This window comes from Lupinus angustifolius, chromosome LG04 (genome assembly GCF_001865875.1).
Source record: "Lupinus angustifolius cultivar Tanjil chromosome LG04, LupAngTanjil_v1.0, whole genome shotgun sequence".
NCBI classification, from domain to species: domain Eukaryota; kingdom Viridiplantae; phylum Streptophyta; class Magnoliopsida; order Fabales; family Fabaceae; genus Lupinus; species Lupinus angustifolius.
In genome coordinates, this window is record NC_032012.1 from 16,843,857 (window position 1) to 16,865,536 (window position 21,680).

At 32.9% G+C, this 21,680-nt stretch overlaps 1 protein-coding gene across 2 annotated transcripts; it reads left to right on the forward strand.

Moving 5' to 3' along the window:
• On the forward strand, positions 9,145–17,348 carry LOC109346036. Of its 2 annotated transcripts, XM_019585390.1 has the most exons (4): positions 9,145–9,226; positions 9,976–10,910; positions 17,008–17,031; positions 17,159–17,348. In XM_019585390.1, the coding sequence occupies exons 2-3, from the start codon at positions 9,978–9,980 to the stop codon at positions 17,011–17,013; spliced, it is 939 nt and encodes a 312-aa protein (XP_019440935.1). In that variant the 5' UTR covers positions 9,145–9,226; positions 9,976–9,977; the 3' UTR covers positions 17,014–17,031; positions 17,159–17,348. The 2 variants fall into 2 exon arrangements, with proteins under 2 accessions (XP_019440935.1, XP_019440934.1); XM_019585389.1 differs by having other exon boundaries at positions 17,008–17,348.

The window sequence follows — 21,680 nt, forward strand, 5'->3', positions numbered from 1 at the left end:
TAATGAGGCAAATTTGGACTTTTAGAGATGATTTCCGACCATTGCCTTATGCCATCAACCTCACTGCCATTTTAGAGCATTTTGGTGTATCTTTTGTTGGAGAGTCCAAATTCCCACTCGATGCTCGGGGAATCGATTTGATGTGGATGTTATCCACAAAATGGGTTTCTTTCGAGACACCTCTAACATGATTTTTGAGCATCATGGAGAGACTCGAGACATTCCTTCTGAAAATCCTTCTTCTAATCTGCCTACTTGAACTAATTCATCCTCATCAAGTTAATTTTGTTCCAACTAGATGATCATGGGAAAATTCTCTTCTCTTCGGGGCTACATCTCTACCAGGATGGATGCTCTTAATGCTTCAAATTGACAAGTCCAAGAAGAGCTTCATAGACTTTCTAATCGTTTGGATTACATGAATTTGAAAGTTGAGCAGCCTGCACCAGATTCTTAGAGTAGTGGTCTAGGATTAGTTGTTATATCAGTATCGATGTTTTTATGTTTTTTTGTTAAAACTTGTTGGATTTGAATTTCATTTTATGTTGTTAACATTTGAACATGGTTATGTGTTTGTGGTTTTCAACATGTGGTTATTATGCTGAATTTTATGATTAATGTTATGTTTTGTGTTTTCAACATCTTATCCATCTTATATAGCATTCGCAATTGTTAAGGATGATCAAATCAGATTCTAACCTTGGATTTTAACAAATTTATACTTATTTGTTGTTACCTTATATGTATATATTGAGCTGGAAATTTCGCTTTTCCTTCTTTTCGAAGAAGTCAAAATGGGGAGAAAAGTTGGATTATGTATTTTTCTGTTATATCTTTTCAGACACATATATTAAAACAAATGAAATTCTACAAGATAAAGGGAGCATACTGAAAATATTCAAAGTAATTACTTGTGAAGTATGCTACATCAGAAAAAACAACTTTCAAAGGATATTGGTTTATCATCATCATAAGGGGAGATTGTGAAGAAGATCTTGCTCCTGACCTTGGTGTGATTTTGATGAAGACACCAAGATCACAAAAGAAGAAAAGGGTAGAAGACTATGAAGACAAGATGATCAAGCTTCAATGATTAATCATATACTAAGTCTTCTTAGGTACTTCTATCCTTATAACTTAAAGTATAGTTCGTAACAATAATCAAAGAAAGTTAAAAGTATTTTTGAAAAGAACTATAATCCTAAAGAAAGTTAATGTGCAAGTCCTTAAAGTTTCTTAAACTCTGTTCAAAAGAATTTGTTTACTAATTATATTGAGAGTCAAATAATTTCAAGTTATATCATTGTTATATCTTGTAAAGGCAATTCAACCATATTATTATTCTTCATCTCATTGTAAACTTGACAACACAAGGGTGTGTTGGTAAGGGGAAGAATTGACTTGGAAATATTGATTTCCAAGGTTGAGATATTTGTGAGTATGTAAGGTACGAGCATTTCAGAGAAATTGTAATTGCAACTCAAAGTATCTAGTGGGAAAATCTCTTATACGGCAAGAGTATTGGATGCAACCTTCGGTAAACAAGAAGAGGAACCAGTATAAAAATTCTCTGTATGCTCTTATTCTACCCTATTCTTGTGTTTACATTTCGAGTTTAACGTGGTTAATTTCTGCAACAATTTTCGCTGCTCTTACATTCTGATATTCGCAGGAAAATTGACCATTTCTCCATCTTAGTTGCCATCTTATAATCACATTGGATATTAAAGAAATGTGTGAAAGAGTTTAATATCTATTAATAATCATGTAAAAAATTAGAGTATTAGTGCATTAACTACTATTCATTTGTATTAATTTTATTAGAAGTATTAACAATGTAAAAACTCTTATACACTAACAATCAGTTCATAAACATTAAACTATTTTTCATTGACTTGACTAAAAACATTCCCACATTTAATAAAATAGATATTTAATAAAATTATATTGACATCATTTAATGTTTAACTTGCTTATATTAGATATTTATATCTAAATCTTATTAAAGACCACATTTACACTTATCTTATGAAGCTAAGGTTGCTTAGTAAATATTATAGACTGTTGGGTCCCACAAGTCTCTGTCACTCACTTAGAGGGAGGCTGAGAAGGTGATACGGTATATGATTACCGTCACTCAATAAATAACGAGAGAACACAAAATTATACATTGTTTAATCGATTATACACAAAATGAGCACTTACAACACGTCTTGCCGCTTCTTGAACTTGCTTATTGTCGATGACACCATCCTTGTTCTTACGTGCATCCACCCATAGAACATTGAGTTCTACTCCATGTGGAGTCATAGGTGTATCATTTTTGTTCTCCAACTAACAAAACATAACCAATAATAATGTAATTAGATATATATGCATACAAAACATAACGAATAATGTATTTATAAATTAACAATACTTACAATTTTTTCATCAATTCATCTATACCCCGCTCGAGAAGCTCGGTATGGATATAAAGGCTTGGATGGCCTCTTGCGGTTTTCATTACTTATTTTCTGAAAAAACAAACAGCATTAATATCAATAATCATATATATGTATATATATATATAAAAGCATATATACAAAAGTCAATATAAAGAATATGATTTTACCAAGAAAGACTCGTCTTGTGTGCGTGGGGTGACAAAAGTCTTCCAATCCTCTTCATCAACAATATTTACATATTTAGTTGGAGGTTTTAGGTTGACATTGCCATCAGCATCTCTAAGTAAATTTTTGGCATCAGTTCGGAATTGCCGGAGAGCCCTGCCAGCTGATTTAAGGATATAATCCTTATGCTCCTCACCAACATCAAAAGTGCTCTGAAAACCCATATACATTAACTATATTGCATGCAAACACATGCATATACGTACATTGCATGAAAACATAACACATATACGTACAATGCATGAAAACACAAAAACACAAAAACTGAAAATTAAACTTAATGTTATTTCATTCCAAATATGCTCCTTCACATCATTTCCTACATCACCCCATTTGTTGAATGTTAGCTTCATATTTTGCCAAACCACAACCCTAATGTAGCTAACCAATGAGTTTCCACCCTTCGAGTTTAATGGTTGGCCTTTAGAGTTCCATTTAACATATATCTTCACATCCTTACTTCTTGACCGAATGACATTCTTCATGGAAGTCATTCCACGTGGAGTTCGTTTTCAAACAACAATTTGCTTTTCTTGTGGAGTCGATGTAGCTTCGTCACCACTGTGAGAACCATGATCGCCACTTTGGGAAGCCATTGATGAAGTTTTTTGAGGTATCTAATAGTATGAGGGTTTGCTGAGAGTATGAGGATTTTTTTCCGATTAAGTTTGAGAGCGTAGAGGGAACTGATTCATTTTTAGATATTTAAATTGTAGTAACAATTTAACAGCACATATTAAAGATAGCGTTGTTGTGTTTACATATTCAACAACGCATATTAATGATAACATTGTTATATTGATATCTTCAACAACGCTTCTTAAGGGTTGCGTTGTTGTTATGTATCCAGCTGTTTACTATTCATTTTCAGAACACATCAACAACGCTTCCTGAATGATGTGTTGTTGAATATAATATAATTGACAGCGTTATCTCAACTATGCGTCATTGACTAGAATCTAATTGACAGGAATATTTCAACTATGCATTATTGAATAGAATATATTGACAGTGCTATATTAATTATGTGCTGTTAAACATAACTCATTTTCCAAATTAACAGTGTATTCATAATTATGTGTTGTTAAATTAACATTTTATATTACGAATCACAGTATATGCAACATGAATGTACGTTAATAATTAACATGAAGTTGGCATTAATTATATTACTATATTATTGTATTTATCAATACTAGTGTGTACAGGCACTTCGTGTCTGCCGGTCAATATTATATGGTACTACGTATTCAATTTTTATATATTTTATTTTTAGAATTAGAACGTATTTGTTATAATTTTTATGTATTTATGATAATTTCAATTTAATGTGAAAGATATAGTTAATTAATATGTTGGTGATGTTTATTTATGATTATATGGTCTTTTTGTAAAAATTAAATAATGTGAAGGGTAAAATAGGAAATAGAAATTACACCATAGTGGAAGTTACATCATGTTTTGCCTTTATATATAGTATAGATATAGATGAAACTGCAAAAATATTAAATGTTAAGTTTTTTTAATTTATTTTTTGTGTTTATTAAGTTTTGCTAATTTATTTATTGTGTTTATTAATATGGAACTGCAAAAATATTAAATAAAATAATAATTCAAATAAATAACAAAAAAAATTAAAATTAACATCCAAAATAATTGTTCATTTTTCATTCAAAGAGACAAAATACATTATAATGAACTAAATGATTTGGTAGATTATAAAGAACTGAATGAAGAAAATCGATGAACTAAATAATTTATAATTTTTTTTTTGTGTTTATTAAGTTTTGCTAATATATTTATTGTGTTTATTAATATGGAACTGCAAAAATATTAAATAAAATAATAATTCAAATAAATAACAAAAAAATTAACATCTAAAATAATTGTTCATTTTTCATTCAAATAGACAAAATACATTATAATGAACTAAATGATTTGGTAGATTATAAAGAACTGAATGAAGAAAATCAATGAACTAAATAATTTACAATTTAATTCTTCTTCTCACGCAAATATTGTACAACAACCACTTTCCTTCTGAAATCTAGGCTCTTTTGGAAAATCAAAAGATGTTAAAGACCCCCTTGACAAAATTTCAATAAAGGAAATTAATGAACTGATTGAATGAGAGAAATCAATGAACTAAATAATTTACAAATTAATTCTTTATCTCACACAAATCTTGTATAACAGCCACATTCCTTCTGAAATTTGGGCCCTTTTTGAAAATAAAAAAGATTTCAATGAGGGAAATCAATGACCTGGATGAATTGAAAGAGATCAATAAACTAAATAGTTTACAAATTAAATCTTCATCTAACACATATAACAGTCAGTTTCCTTCTGAAATCTGGGTCCTTTTCCAAATCAAAAGATGTTTAAGACCTCCTTGACATGATTCTGAAACAGAAACACAACTTTAGCACTTTTAACATTTTGAACATACTCCTATAGAAACACATACTCTTACTGATGAAATATATCATGAAGTGGACCACAATATTTATAGATGAGCAATCATTAACATTTCAACAAACGAAGAGACACATAACTACTCAACCATTAATATTTCAACAGACAAAGAGACCCATAACCACTCAACCATTACTATTTCAACAAATGAAGAGACGCATAACTACTCAACCATTAATATCTCTGACACTAAATGTCGTATAAAATCAACAACACATAATTAAGAAAGTGTTGTTACTATGTCATATTCAATAGCGCTTTCTTATTTATGCATTGTGGCATTGATTAACATTAACAACGTTTTCTATCAAATACGTTGTTAAACATAACTCATTCAAGTCAACACTAACGTTACTGATGTTCAACAGCCCTGTATCCAGAATACGCTGTTGAAGTTACACACATTGACAACGCATGCTTTAGTATGCATTGTCAATATCCTTTCGCCCCGTTTTCAACAACGTCGTTCAAAATTGCGCTGTTGAATGACCGTAGTTTATTACGATATCTGACGCTTTGAAATTTCTCTAAGATATGAAAGTTAGAGCCTTAGATTTCTTGAGCAATATGTGTAAACCCTTTATTTCGTAAACGTGTTCTAACCCTATGAAAAGTTTTCTCCATTATTGTTATTGTGAAGCAATATGAAAAATTTGGGTTAAAACGCTATTTTGTTTTAAACTGCATTTAATCGATTATACTTAATCTTAATCGATTAACGTGTTCTTGAAAATAACAGAAAACATAAATAGTAACAACCCTTCAAAATAATTTTTTTTGTAAATGACATGTTTCAAGAAAAAAAAATAATCATTATTGTGTTGAATTATTTTATAATATTATGGATATGCATCTTAAGGAACTTTATAATTGTTTCTCCGAAACAAATATTCAATTGCTTCTTTGTATGTTTTGCTTTAGTCTACCTGATTTCTTCTTAATTTTTTGATATGACAAAATTGATTGAATATGTAAAGTTTTATTTATGTGTTTCTTGTTCAACTGATTTAGTGATGTTTGAATCAACTTCTGACCTGCTCATTGACTTGCATATCAATTTGAATTTGTTTATTTGAAAGGAATCAATAATTTTTAAGATAAATTAATTGAAAGTGGAAGACACATTATTATCTGTTAGTTTATTTTCTTGTGAAAAATAGGTTGAGTAATCGAATAGGAGATGTATGGATGAATGATTATCTAGTGACTTATATTTAGCGAGAAGTGTTCAACAACAGTGATAATAAATTGATTATTCAATAATTTCAACAACAGTGACTTAAATATGAAATATGTAATTTTTTTGATTAAAAATATTTAGTTTTTTTATTTTTGACATTAATATTTTTATCTTTTTATAATTGATGATATATATTATTTTAATTTTTAACATATGTTACACATTCTGCCCCCAGATCCTAGATTTGTCAGTGGTTATCACTAATGCAATCACAATAGACCTAATCACCCCATAATGAAATAATTAAACAAATACCGAACATTAAAAGAATTTGTAAACACAAACACATTTAAAATGGTAACAACACCATTCAATTTTTCCAATTAAACCAAAACAGTAAGCATAACCATAATAATATAATTTACATATCACACTAAACCTATACATGTCCACTTTACTTGAGCATTCTCTTGTACAATTTGTGAAATGAGCTTGTACAATTGTTTCCTCAATTTTGTTGGTAAATTCTTAATTGATTAATTGATTGTATTGTATGCATATAAGGTTGAAAAAAATTTAGAACTTGTACAATTGTTTCCCCAGTTTTGATATCAGCATTGCATGAGAATTGGTTCAACTGCATTGGGTTAGTTCAATTTTTATGTTCGTGTGGAACTTGAGTCAGAACAATTAGGACCATCTAAATTTTATACAAACCTTCAATTCTGAGGTGCTGTACGAAATTATTATATTTTCACGCTGCCAAAAGTGCCCATGACAGAAATCACTCTGAATTTCTACATCTAAAATCATAGGTTAGGCGTATAATTTAGTATCACTTTTTTAATAACAGATTCAGGTTCACTTTTTAATACATCAAAATGCATCATCCAACAATTGCTTTTATCATAGTATCAACTTTATTGGTTCTAATTCTTAATCTTCCATATTAAAGTTTACATATTCGAGTTCATTTAATTATCATATTGAAAGTTTGAAACTCTTGAGGGAGGAGCTATTCGACAACAACTATATTACCTCCTCAAGGATGAGAAGGATGTGCATTTTGCATTTGGAAGCATCAAAGAAATTGTCTCATTTGGATCTAAATTTAATCACTTTTATTTAGACCTGGAACAACCGAACAACTTTTTATAAAGCAAAATTAATCTGAACAGACACAGTTTTATTCTTAAAAATGAAATGAATTGAGCATTTTGTAATGACGGTGGACTCAAATCATTTGAGTTGCGATATAAGAGCAACTATAGTAGTTGTTCTTAAGATTATTTTTAAGGAAATAAGAATATTTTTATTCTGTTTTTCACTGTGTTATTTTTTATTTTCTGTTTTTTTGTTCTTAAAAAAGAACAATTTTCTGTTGTTCTTAACTAATGGAAAGTGATGAGAGAGATAAATGTTGTGAGAAAAATATAGATGTTATGAGATTTAAATAAGAATAAGAATGGTGTTTGCTATTGTAAGAAAATATATATATATTGTTCTTATTTTACGAGTAATTGAAATAAATTATAAAACAATGTATGAGACCCAAATAAAAATAGAAATTTTGTTTGCTATTGTGGACCTCTAATTAACCACGATCCTCTCCGAAAACTTCATGTCCTCGTATCTCAAGTCAATCATATTCTACCAAATAGCATAAAATTGTTATTTTATATTTTTTAATTTTCTTTTAAAATATATGATAATTTTTCATTGGACTGATAATAAGCCATAAAACGTAGGATATTTGATCGTCACTCACCTCTAACTATATCATTCATACACGCAAGTGCTTAACGCGTCTCTCAATTATTGCGTGCTCCATGACCAATTATTTTATACACTTTCAAACCATTAATTATATATTTTTTATAAAAAAATTAATATTTTTACATGTTTCTCTATATATCATTTATCATTCATGGAAAGACTACTATAATTTTTACCAAGAACCACATAATTGCTACTTTGTAGCATTGTTATAAAACTCCATCTGGAAAATAAACCGGAAGATGTCTCATATTAAGTTTAACTGACTTAAATGGTTAAATTATTGGTTTGATTGGTTGATTTCATACTTAATTAATAATTTTATCTATAAATATATAATTACATTAAAATAAGGTTTCCTCACCTCTTTTTGGATTAGAGTAAAACAAAATAGTAAAGTAGTGTTCAATTTTTTTAATTTTTGAGTGAAATGTCAGGTTTACTTCCCTGGTTAATCCGTTTTAACACAGTCGGACCAGAATTTCTCTAGTTCAAAGCGGTTCAACCCTCAGTCAGTTAAGACAGTAAACTAAAACTGTTTTCAAGTCCAGTCAGCGGTCAAACTGATTGGAATATTCAGTGCAGTTTGGTTGTCACAATACTGTTTTATAGTGTATAATAGAGGAGTAATTAGTAGTTGATTTTTAGATATGTGGATGAGAGTAGTAGAATCCTAAATCAAATTTAAGTTAGTTTCATTTAGATAAAAAAATCAATGATAAGCAAAGAATTAAGTGTTACTCTCTATTGATATTAGAGATAAGGCCCTACTAAATATAAATGATTAAAAAAATTAAGAAATCAGTTGGAAAATATAATATTTATTGGAAGAGATAAAAGAAAAACCAATGACCATTTTATAAATAAACACAGTATTTTTATGATAAAAATATTATAACGTCATGACATTGATAAGAAAGATCTACCAACGCCCGTTGGTTCAAGTCGTAAATGATTGATTCCTCTTAAACAAGAGGTCTTAGATTCGAGTATTGTGTATGGAAAAAAAAATCCATAAGAAAGATCCCCAACTGCCATAATAAGGAATTTCAACTTCCATTAAACACCTCTCTCCTCCTCTCTTTATTTCTCTTTCTCAGTTTCAATTCCTCATTAATCTCAGGTACTTTATTTTCTCTCATTTTTCCAATTATTTCACTATTTTATTTTTCTCTATTCTCTTTATACACCATTTCCACCATGCTTATTTTTGTTTTGACCTTTTTCTATTATTTTCTTTTCTCTTACATTGTGATCGTTGATTAGATTTTCATATTCTCATTATGTCCATCCTTTAAGGTATTTTATGCAATTTATTATAGTATATATTTCTGGATCTGTCCCTGAACTGGGGGGAAATCATGGAGAAAAGAGAAAGGACATGCCTAGAAATGTGAAGTGTTATTCCTGATTTGGGTATTTTTTTTATTTTTTGGAGATCGGTGATGGTGATCTGAAGATTTAATTTTTGTTGTAATAATATGTATCTGTATACTATCAAGTTCACGGCAACTATAGGGTTGTTGCTTAGTGATCATGTCATCACGGGTTCAAATCTTCGAAACAACCTCTCCACTTGCAAGGATAAGACTGCCAACAAACACTACTAAGTGGAGCCTCGTGCACTAGGCCATATTTTTTTTTGTATACTATTAAGTGCTAGTGATCCCGATTGTTGCAATTTGCAACAGGGTTTTAAATTGCAGTTTTGGTTTATATTGTAGCCTGATGTGATCCACATCTTAAAATAAAAAACATGACTTCACAAATTATTTATGTACAAGCTTAACTTGTAACTTTGGTTGCCATTGATTTGTTGTGATTCGAGCTTTCTCTTGCCTAGGCTAATTTGTTTTTCCATTTTCCATTTAGATATGTCGACATCTGATAAACCAGAAGTTGTTGAAAGGGGTGCTAAGGACGTAAAGCACGAGGAAGATGGGAAGGGTGGATTTCTTGGTACTGTGAAGGGTTTCATTCAAGACATTGGCGAGAAGATCGAGGAAGCAGTTGGGTTTGGGAAGCCAACTGCAGATGTTACAACGATACACATTCCGTCAATCAATCTTGAGAAGGCTGACCTTGTTGTTGAAATTCTCATAAAGAACCCCAATCCTGTGCCAATCCCTCTAATTGACATAAACTACTTGGTTGAGAGTGATGGGAGGAAACTTGTCTCAGGATTGATACCGGATTCAGGTACAATCCATGCACATGGAGAAGAGACAGTCAAAATTCCTGTTACTTTGATTTATGATGACGTAAAGAACACATATGCTGATATTAAACCCGGGAGCATCATTCCTTACAGAGTGAAGGTTGATCTCATTGTTGATGTTCCTGTCTTTGGAAGGATCACTATACCTTTAGAGAAAACCGGAGAAATCCCCATACCTTACAAGCCTGATATTGATCTTGAGAAAATTCAGTTCGAGAGGTTCTCTTTTGAAGAGACTGTTGCTCTTCTTCATTTGAAATTGGACAACAAGAATGATTTTGACCTGGACCTCAATGCACTCGATTATGAGGTCTGGCTTGGCGATGTTAGAATTGGAGGTGCAAAACTTGCAAAATCTGCAAAACTTGAGAAAAGTGGGATCAGTTCCATTGATATTCCAATTACCTTCAGGCCTAAGGATTTCGGCTCTGCACTTTGGGACATGATTAGAGGAAGGGGAACAGCTTATGCCATGAAAGGACATATTGATGTTGACACTCCCTTTGGGGCAATGAAATTGCCCATCAGCAAAGAAGGTGGTACTACCCGTCTCAAGAAGACTGAAGATGGTGGTGATGATGACGATGAGGTTTGTTAACTTCTTTTCTTTATGTTTCTTATTTACTCTAATTCGTTTATGTTCTTTTATGCATCATAATGTCTTATATTTATATATTAGTATGCTTGTATATGGTCTTTACATGCTTATATGTTATATGTGTAATCCAATCCTTCAAAAGTGGATAACATAGAACAATCTTTCTTATTTGTTTTTGTGCATGCATATTTATGTTTATGTTTATGTTTTGATTGTTGATACTGAAAATTTTCATTTTCAGAACTACATTTAATAGGCCAAATATTGATGCTTCAGCTTGTAAGCATGTTTAGGTTGTTAGGCCCCAATCCTGAATTCATGATAATATGAATTGTGGCAATCATCAACATTTTACATTTCAACTCACTATTATCTTGCATTTGTGCCCTGAGACTACAAATTTTTTAAATTCTTGTGGCTATATCTTATTCTATCTGAAACTTAATCATCATGGCAAAACATATAATACACCACATGAAGTTCCATAACCTGTAAATATTTTTAGCTGCTACAAAATTCAGCCTTTAATTCAAAACTACAATTCTTGTCTGGCATAAAGCTGGGAATAAAATTTAGTGAATAATTTCTTGTATGCAATCTATTATTAAAAGATGATTTTTTTTTCTTTAAAAAATGAGTCTACTTTCTAAAACTCTTAAAATGGTAGCATCCGTGGCAGAGAAGAATTGAAAAATAAAGGTGTCAGTGAAGGAAGAATACCAGTAAGCCATTGTTTCTCTGTTTGGGGAATGAGAATCACAAAGAAATGGAGTGAGATTGAGAGAAAGAGATGAAGAAGAAAGTTAGGGATTTAGAGAGAGAATTTGGAGGAATACACTGAATAATTCTCATTGAATTGACATCACAATACAAAGCTGTTTATGTACTAAAAGTAGCAACCCAAAAGCAACTAACTAACTGAAAATAACTAACACAAATAACCAACAAACTTACTTCACTTTACTATTGCTAGCTTCTACTCTACACAACTCATTACTAGAAATGTTTACATCATTAACATCACTCTCATCTTTAAGTCCAGCTTGCATTTCTATTCATGGCATGGTTGAATTGGAATTCCTTGGCAGTTTTGACAGCTCAATTATAATAGCAGCTGTTAACTTCTTTTGTAGTTTGAATACTTGATTTGAATAATCCAGGTGCTAAAGGCTTGGTAAGAACATCTGCCACTTGAGACTGAGAAGCAATAGGCAAAAGATGAACAATTCCTTCAATCACCCTTTCTCTTATAGAGTGGCAATCAATCTCTATATGCTTAGTACGTTCATGAAAAATGGGATTTGCTACAATATGAAGTGCTGATTGATTATCACAATACAACACTTATTATGAACTATATACAAATCCTTCAAGAGATATGTCAACCATTGTGCCTCACACCCAGCCAAGGATAATGCCCTATACTCAGCCTCTGCAGAAGACTTGGACACTGTCTTCTGTGTTTTACTCTTCTAGGAAATGAGAGAATCACCCATAAAGAAGCAAAAATCAATGATTGATCTTCTAGTGTCAAGACAAGACCCCAAGTCTGAATCAATATACCTTTTTATGCAGATTTCTGATGTAGCAGAGAAGAACAAGCCATTACCAGGAGCATTTTTAACATACTTCAGAATCCTAAGCCCAACTTGAAATTGAGCAGTGGTTGGTTCAGCCAGAAACTGGCTTAAATGCCCAACAACATAAGCTACATCAGGCCTTGTGTATGTAAGATCCACAAGTCTTCCCATCAGTTGCCAATAAGAGTTTGGCTCGAGCAGAGGAGAGCCTGATTTGCAATGAATCCTAGCCAAATTTTCCATAGGAGTAGAACAAGGTTTTAAACCCAAGAGTCCTGTATCCTTAAGTAAATCCAAGGCATACTTTCTCTGACACAAAGATATCCCTGAATTGGAACGAGTCACTTCCATGCCCAAGAAAATTTTCAACACACCCAAATCCTTGATACTAAACTTCTTGTGGAGAAGACATTTGATGGATTCAATCTCTTCTAAATCATTCCAAGCCAACACCAAATCATCCACATAAACAAGATTGTTGTGAACTTTAACAAATTAGTCTTAGTAAATATTTGATTAAGTATACCCAAAGTTTATCAGCACAACTGTCAATTTTGTATTCCATTGCCTGCTGGCCTGTTTAAGTCCATGGAGGGACTTTTCCAACTTGCAAATAAGAGATGGATCTACTATTTCAAATCTAGGTGGAGGTTTCATGTACACCTCCTAAATCAAATCTCCATGTAGGAAGGCTGTATTAACATCAAGCTGATGTAGATGCCAATGATGAATAGATCTCAAGTCCAATATTACTCTAATGGCAGTCATCTTCACAACTGACTAAAAGTCTCTAGGTAATCAATTCCTGCTGCCTGGGTATACCCAATGATGAATAGATGTCAAGTCCAATATTACTCTAATGGCAGTCATCTTCACAACTGGCTAAAAGTCTCTAGGTAATCAATTCCTGCTGCCTGGGTATACCCTTTTGCTACCAACGTGGCCTTAAGTCTCTCTATAGATCCATCTGCATGATGCTTAACCTTGAATACCCATTTACATCCTATAGCCCTTTTATTAGGGGGTAAAAGAGTCAATACCCAAGTATTGTTCTTATGCAAAGCTGCCAATTCCTTCTGCATAGCATCTTTATAAGACTGGCTCAACATTGCTAGACACACCTAGAATGAATTGTTTGTGCTTGTGATAAAACGTGTAATAACCAAGATAACTAGACTAGGGATACTTGGATTTAGAGGAATTTAACAGACAATAATAATCCTGCAGATGAATAGGAGTTTGTCTGATTCTATTGGATCTCTTAAGAGCACTGTCTTCAGCATTACTATTGGACATAGACTCAATAATTTGTGGTTCATTGGCTTGAGACTCAACAGGCTGCTGCTGTTCATTATCAAGTTAGGGGTAATCCAAAAATTGATCATCATGGCTATAGTCAGAAGTAGGTATAGAAATCCTTGTGTCCTCAGATTCTTTTGTTTCAGAAAAAGGATAAACATTCTCATAAAACACCACATTTCTAGATAGGAATGTTTCCCTTGAATTCATGTCAAACACCAAATACCCTTTTGTCCCAGATTTGAAACCAAGAAAGACACATCTTTTTGCTCTAGAATCAAGTTTCTTTCTATGTCTTAACAAAGTAGAGGCAAAACAAAGGCGATAAAAAAACTTTTAGTATGACAAGATTGGGTTCATGATTAAACAACACTTGGTATGGAGATTGTTTATTAAGATATAATGAAGGTTGCCTGTTTATCAGATATTTGGGCAAACAGGATTCAAACAATAAGGATCTAGTGACACCTAAGATATGCTGGTGTTTTCTCTCAAGTCTCAACCACTCCATTTTGTTTGGGGGTTTCAACATAGCTTGTTTGATGGATGATCCCATGAGAAGCATAAAACTCAGACAACATGAATTCTGGACCATTGTTTGTTCTAATACATTTATAAAATCTCCAAATTGTGTTTTGTCAAGATTCACAAATTCCTTAACAAGAATTGAACCTTCTGATTTAAGCTTCATTAAGAATACCCAAGTGTGTCTAGATTTATCATCAACTATGGTTAAAAAATATTTGTAGCCAAAAATAGAAGGAATAGAAGTTGGACCCCAAACATCAATATGCACTATATCAAAACAATGTACAGACTCAATAATGCTCAATTGATAAGGTAGTTTCCTTTGTGCAGCAAAGTGACAAACATTATAAGGATTAGATTGGGATTACACTTTATGAAAGGGAAATTTTTGCTTAAAATGAAAAGCTTCTGGTAAGAAGGATGGCCAAGCCTTTTGTGCCAAAGATCCTTCCATGTGTGATGACATGATTGGAGCAATTAAGAGTTTGCAGAGACAAGTTGCCACACAAAGCATACAATCCTCCCCTGATTTCAGCTGCTCCAATCATCTTCAGAGTAAACTCTTCTCGAATTAAGCATTTCAGGTTAGAAAAGAGTAACTGACAGCCCAGATTAGAGGTTAGTTTAAACACTGAAATGAGATTAAAACTGAAACTAGGTATGTAGAGGACATTGGTCAAGAAGAAGTGTGTAGAAAATATGACAGTTCCTGAGACAGTGGCATTAACTTCACTGCCATCAGGTAGTTTGACAAGAATTGAAGGAATTCTCTTAAAGGACTGAAAAACAGATAGAGAATGGCATACATGGTCAGTAGCACTAGTATCAAGAATCCAATCTTTTGATTTGGATAGCAATTTAGAGACATAAGACATAGAAAGAATTATACCTTTGGAGTCCTCATGATCTTTGGAAGTTAACTGGTTGATACTATGCATACCCTGAGTATTGGATCCTTGTGAATTAGACTGTTTCAACATGGCTAATATAGCTTGGTGTTGATCATGAGTGAAGAACCTTGAGTGATTTCCTTCTCTAACCCCCTTCTTGACTGATTCATCCACAAGTTCTTCATCCTCAAATTCACCGTGATCAGTGGTCACATTATTTGCAGCATTTGTTTTCCTATATTGAGGAGGAAAACCATGCTTCTTGTAACAAACAATTACCGTGTGACCAGATTTATTACAATAGGTGCACATCTTGACATTGTATCCCTTACCAAATTGTCCTCTACCACTTCCAATTGATGAAGACCTTCCTGTTAGAAATTCATAATTTCTAATTACGGTGATCCTAAGATTGATATTTCACCAATCATCAGGAAATATCTAACACTTCCTCGTCTATAACCTCCTACTGGAGAAGAATCTTGGACAGTGTTATTAAGAATCTTGGGCTCATCCATGATCATATTCATCTGTCTTTCTTGCTGCATCAATAAGGATAAAACCTTATTGATGTTAGGTAGTGAATCCATCAACATTATTTGGGATCTCACTGCACTTACCGTTCATTTAACCCTTTAAGAAACCTTATCACATAATCACTTTCTCTGTAAGACTTTATAATAGGGACAAGAGTGCAAGTGCATTGCATTTCACATTTACAAGAGGGGATAGATCTGAAATTATCCAGCTCTTGTCATAATCCTTTTAATAGAGTGTAATAGGAACTTACACTGAGATATTCCCTTGCTTGTGTCCATAAATCTCTTCTTGCAGATCACAAATTCTGAAGACATCTCCCTTATAGTAAGGTTCTCGATGATTCATCCACACCTCCAAGGCAGTCTCAAGCCATAAAATACTCTCTGCTATATTGTTGGATCAAGAGAGTGATTGATCCAAGAAAGCACTAAAGTGTTACACCTGTCCCATATAGCAAAGGGAGAATTCAAGTTTGTTCTTGGACTTCAATGTCATTGCCATAGCTCGACTCCAGGAATGATAATTTGTCCCAATTAGAGGAGGTGAAAGTAACATAGCCCCTGGATTCTCGTTGGGATGCATGTAGAAAGGAGATGCAGGATCATTGAGAGGATTTATGATTTAAAAGAAGCTCTAATACCATCTTAAAATGGTAGCATCCATGGTAGAGAAGAATTGAAGAATAAGGGTGTGAGTGAAGGAAGAATATCAGTAAGCTATTGTTTCTCTGTTTGGGGAATGAGAATCACGAAGAAATGCAGCGAGATTGAGAGAAAGAGATGAAGAAGAAAGTTAGGGATATAGAGAGAGAATTTGGAGGAATACACTGAATAATTCTCATTGAATTGACATCACAATACAAAGCTGTTTATATACTAAAAGTAGCAACCCCCAAGCAACTAACTAACTGAAAATAACTAACACAAATAACCAACAAACTTACTTCACTTTACTATTGCTAGCTTCTACTCTACACAACTCATTACTAGAAACATTTACATCATTAACATCACTCTTATATTTAAGTCCAGCTTGCATTTCTATTCATGGCATGGTTGAATTGGAATTCCTTGGCAGTTTTGACAGCTCAATTATAATAGCAGCTGTTAACTTCTTTTGTAGTTTGAACTAATTTTTCTAATTAAACAGAAAATATCTAACAAAGCAGGCCAATAATTTCTTTTTTCTGCATATTCTTTAGTGTATTTGCTTCATTGCTTGTGCTATAAGTTTGTATCTTTTCCTTTGCAGGATTGAAGAAGAAATGATAGCAAGTTCTTATTAGTAGCTAATGTTTTATTTCCATGTTAGGACCATTCAAAAGGAAAGGTAAGTAACATGGACTTGTACTTGAAGGCATTGCTTAGTTCTATTGACCATTTATGCATCTTGAGGGATCAAGTTGATATTCAAATTGTGTGGTTCTTTGAGTGTTTATTTCCACTATCAGTTGTATTTGGCATTTGCTCTTGTTTGAGTATGTCATTTATGATCAATTCCAAAGCATTGGAGTGATACTTAATACTTAATATTTTTTCTCAATGTTCTTCCATTTTTATTGTATAATATGTTAAGATTTCAATTTAGCGTCACATTCGGTGAGTGAATATTTCTGTGTATACCAATTTGGACACTAAAAAGGTAAAAATACAAATTAGGCTTTAAACATTACGAATCTTTGATGAGAACTAAAATGTCCCATAAATTAGTCATAAAAAGTGTTAATAAAAAAATACTTCAGATCTTTGATGATCATTTTAGATTTTCCAATTTTTCGGAGACCAAATTGGTACAAATAAAAAATTTGAGAGAATAAGTCTTTACTTCTTTTTACATTGGTTACATTTGAGATTGTAGGATCTTTACTTCAAGAAATCACTTTTTATTCTAGGATTGTGATTCTTGATTGTGGTGTCAGAATTGTGTACATAAATGATATAGTACAAGTTTGTTTAAAAGAAACCTTACCAAAACACTCTTCTAACCTAACTGGTTTAACCTCATTTTCTATGTAGCTAACTAGCTATATCTGCTTTTCTCACCTAGTAAAATGTAAAACATGTGAACAACATATAAATATGCAAGAAGCATTTTATGTATCTATACGCTAAGATCAACTTAGAATAACATTCCGCTTAGAAAATTAGAAAAGGAATAATTTCATTTTTGCTGATACAACAAATCATGAATCTTGTGAAAAAACTCAAAAAGACTTTTTGGAGTCCCAGGTTAGGTTGAGATAGTTTTTTTATAAGCAAATTGTATTAAAAGCAGCACAAGGAGTGTTAATTCAATATAGGGGAAAGATCAGGAATTGATCTTATTCAAAACTAAGATAATACAAGTTTTTGGATCATTGCACCAATTAGCAAAGACCAAAGAAGTTGGAGCAACTTTGAATAGGAACCAAGACCTAGCTTGGATCAAATCTATAATATGCACGTAACTGATAGCCTTTTCAGAGAATATTATGTCATTCCTCATAATCCATATAGACCAAACCATAGTAAATCATAACATCCTCCATAAATTTGTTCCTTTTGCATTCGGCCTGATCACATCATGCAAAACTAAGGACTCACCAATTGAAGTAGGTGATTGAGCTGAGACTTGTAACCATGAATAGAATCCTTTCCACATAGTAGAGGCAAAGTCACAAGAGAGAAACAGATGCTCAATAGATTCCACATGATTCTTACAAATAATGCAGTTAATATCATCAATCCTCTGAATAACCTTCCTTTTGAATAATTCTACCTTTGAAGGTAGTCTTTGTCTAATTAACTTCCAAACAAAACAACAAATTTGTGAGGGGACACAATTAATCCAACAATTTTTCAAAGAATTACATAAGGTGAGTGAGTTTGATCCACTTGGATGAGATACGCATATTTTAAACCCGAAGCTAATTCCAAGCATTTTAGAATAGATTTGATGCACCAAAGATTTGAAATAGTGGGCTTGCACACCAGGATTGTGTCATCTGCAAATTGGAGGTCACACACTTCTACCCCTCTACTACCAATTTTGTACCCTTCAAACAACCCTATCCTTTTAGCATTTCGAACTAAGCCAGCAAATCCTTCTGCCACCATAAGAAAAAGGAAGAGAGCCATAGGATCCTCTTGTCTAATACCTTTCGACATAGAAAATTATTTTGAAGGGGTACCATTGATAAGCACATACATAGAAGTAGAGCATAGACAAGCATTTATCAGTTTCCTCCACTTATCAGAAAAACCAAACCTAGACAGCATGTAATCGAGAAAGCTCCAGTCAACAGAGTCATAGGCTTTCTCAAAGTCCACCTTCGGTAAAAGACACCCATCTTTACTCTTCTTAGCTGAGTGAATTATTTCATTGACCACCACAGTTACATCCAGAATGTTCCTGTCTTGGATGAAAGCTGATTGAGAAGAACTAATAATAGAACCTATAACCCCTTTCAATCTTCCTGCCAAAATGTTTGCCAAATTCTTGTATAAGGAGCCAAGTAAAGAAATGGGTCTAAAGTCCTGGATCTTACTAGGACAGTTATTCTTAGGGATCAATGCTATGAATGAAGCATTTACCCCCATAGGAAGCTTTCCAGAAAGCTGAAATTCCCGTACAAAAAGGAAAACATCCAACTTGATAGTTTCCCAAAAAGCCTGAAAGAATTTGAAGTTGAAACCGTCAGGACCAGGACTTTGATCACCAGCACAACTCCACACTGCCAAACTAATTTCCTCCTCCGAAAAATTACATCTAGCGTTGCCCTTTGAGAATCAGATAACCTACAAAATTCAACACCAGCAAGAGTAGGTTTTGGCTAAGGAACATGAGTAAACAAATTCTTGAAGTAGTTGGACACACCGATCCTAATGAGCTTTTCCTCTTCACACCAAACTCCATATATCCATACCCCCAATATATGATTTCTCCTTCTTCTATTATTAATACAAGCATGAAAGAAGCTAGTCTTAGCATCCCCCTCTTTTAACCACTTGTTCCGAGACTTCTGTCTCAAAATGCTATCCTTCTAGTTTGTTGTTCTCCACCAATCCGCAGTCAACATCTTCTCAACGACTTGGTTTGCATCAAGAGAGGTAGACTCACCAATAATATCAAGAGCTTGGATGTCTCTAGCTAAATCACCCAACTTTGTGTCAAGACAACCAAAAGTGTCCATGTTCTAAGATTTGATAGCCTCTTTTATAATTTCATTTCTCTTTGATTATAAAAGCTTTGCATCTCATGACAGTCAAATTATCCCAATTAGTTAGAACCAAATTCTCAAAACTATGATGTTGCAGCCAACAATTATTGAATCTAAAAGGACTAGGTCCTCTATCTAACTTTTTATATCTCAAAACAACAGGACAATGATCCGAAAATTCTCTAGTAAGAGCCCATTGAGAAGAATCAGGCCACACCGTTATCCATTCAGGAGAAATGAGAAAACGACCAAACCTGCTAATAGAAGCATTACTTGGATGATACCAAGAGAAACTTCTTCCTCTTAAAGGAATATCAATAAACTCCATCTCTCCAATCCAATCATTAAAAATAATGGCTTCTCTTCTACAAAACAAACTTGCATCGCACTTTCTTTCTAAAGCACTTCTAACAACATCGAAATCCCCAAAACAACACCAAAGACCATTTCCAACAGCTCTTTTCAAGCAAATTAACTCTTCCCACATTTTTTTTCCAGAGCAAAAATGCAAGGAGAGTAAATATTCACAATACAACAAGTAACTTGTGAAGATAGAGCTTGGTTACGGGTGGTCACCATGGTTTAGGTAAGCCACAAACGACACCAATGTGCTTTGCTATTAAGAAGGGATGGTTGGTATCGGATGCCCGATAGAATGGAGGAGATCGGAAGTCTTGGTCGGAATATCGTCTGGACCCGCTAGGGGAGGTACCTGAAAAGGTTCTCCGACAATCAAGTCAGTAAAGTGTTTTAGAGAGAGAATGAGAATAAATAAGAGAGAAGTTAGAGCAATAGCAATAAGTGTAGCAATAAATGAGGGAAATTAGAATTAATTATACTCCTTTTGTGGGATCCTCTATTTATAAAGTTTGAGGTTGCTGATGTGGCGTCTGACCATTGGTTAGTACATGGTGGGTACAATGGAGGTTTGCCGGATTGTCCTTGTTCAGGCTGCAGGTCTGTGAAAGTGCAAAGTGTCAAGATAGCACTATTAGCTTGCCTATGTTTTGATGAAGACAAAAGATTTAGTGAAAGCTTAAAGATAACTCAACAAATCAACATGTCAAAGATTCAAGAGCTTCATGTCTAAACTAGAGTATTAGATATGTGTCTTAGTTATTGAGTCTAGGTTAGGTAAACCTATATGCAAATCTCACAAGTTCTAAAAACTATCATATCATTTGCACGAGACATGTCATCTAGATTATTATATATTCATGCATTAATCATACATGCTACTTGTGCATTTTAGGCATAACATAATGGTAAAACATGTATAGTTGATAAACACAATATATAGGTAGTTTACCATTTAATCACTTAACTGAAAATATGTTAGTTAATCGATTAAGCAAGGCGTTAATCGATTAACGTGAAATCATTTTTAATCAGTTTCAACAGATAATTGAAAAACAAAATTCAGTTACTCTAAACAGTCTGTTAATCGATTAAAAGGGCACTTAATCGATTAACTGAGATTAAAACAACTTTTCTATATAAACTGTGATTTTACACCATGCTTCATACATTCATTCATTCATTTGTAGAATTGCTAAGTTGCATATTTTCGTGCTCATTGTATGTCATAGAGGCATAGAGAATTGCATGTGAGAATAGTGAGAGATAGTATCATGCTTAGGGATTAAAATGTCATCCATTGCATGTGATTAAATGTGTTCATCATTTTATCTTTTCTTGCATGATTCTTTCATTACTTTTAGAGATT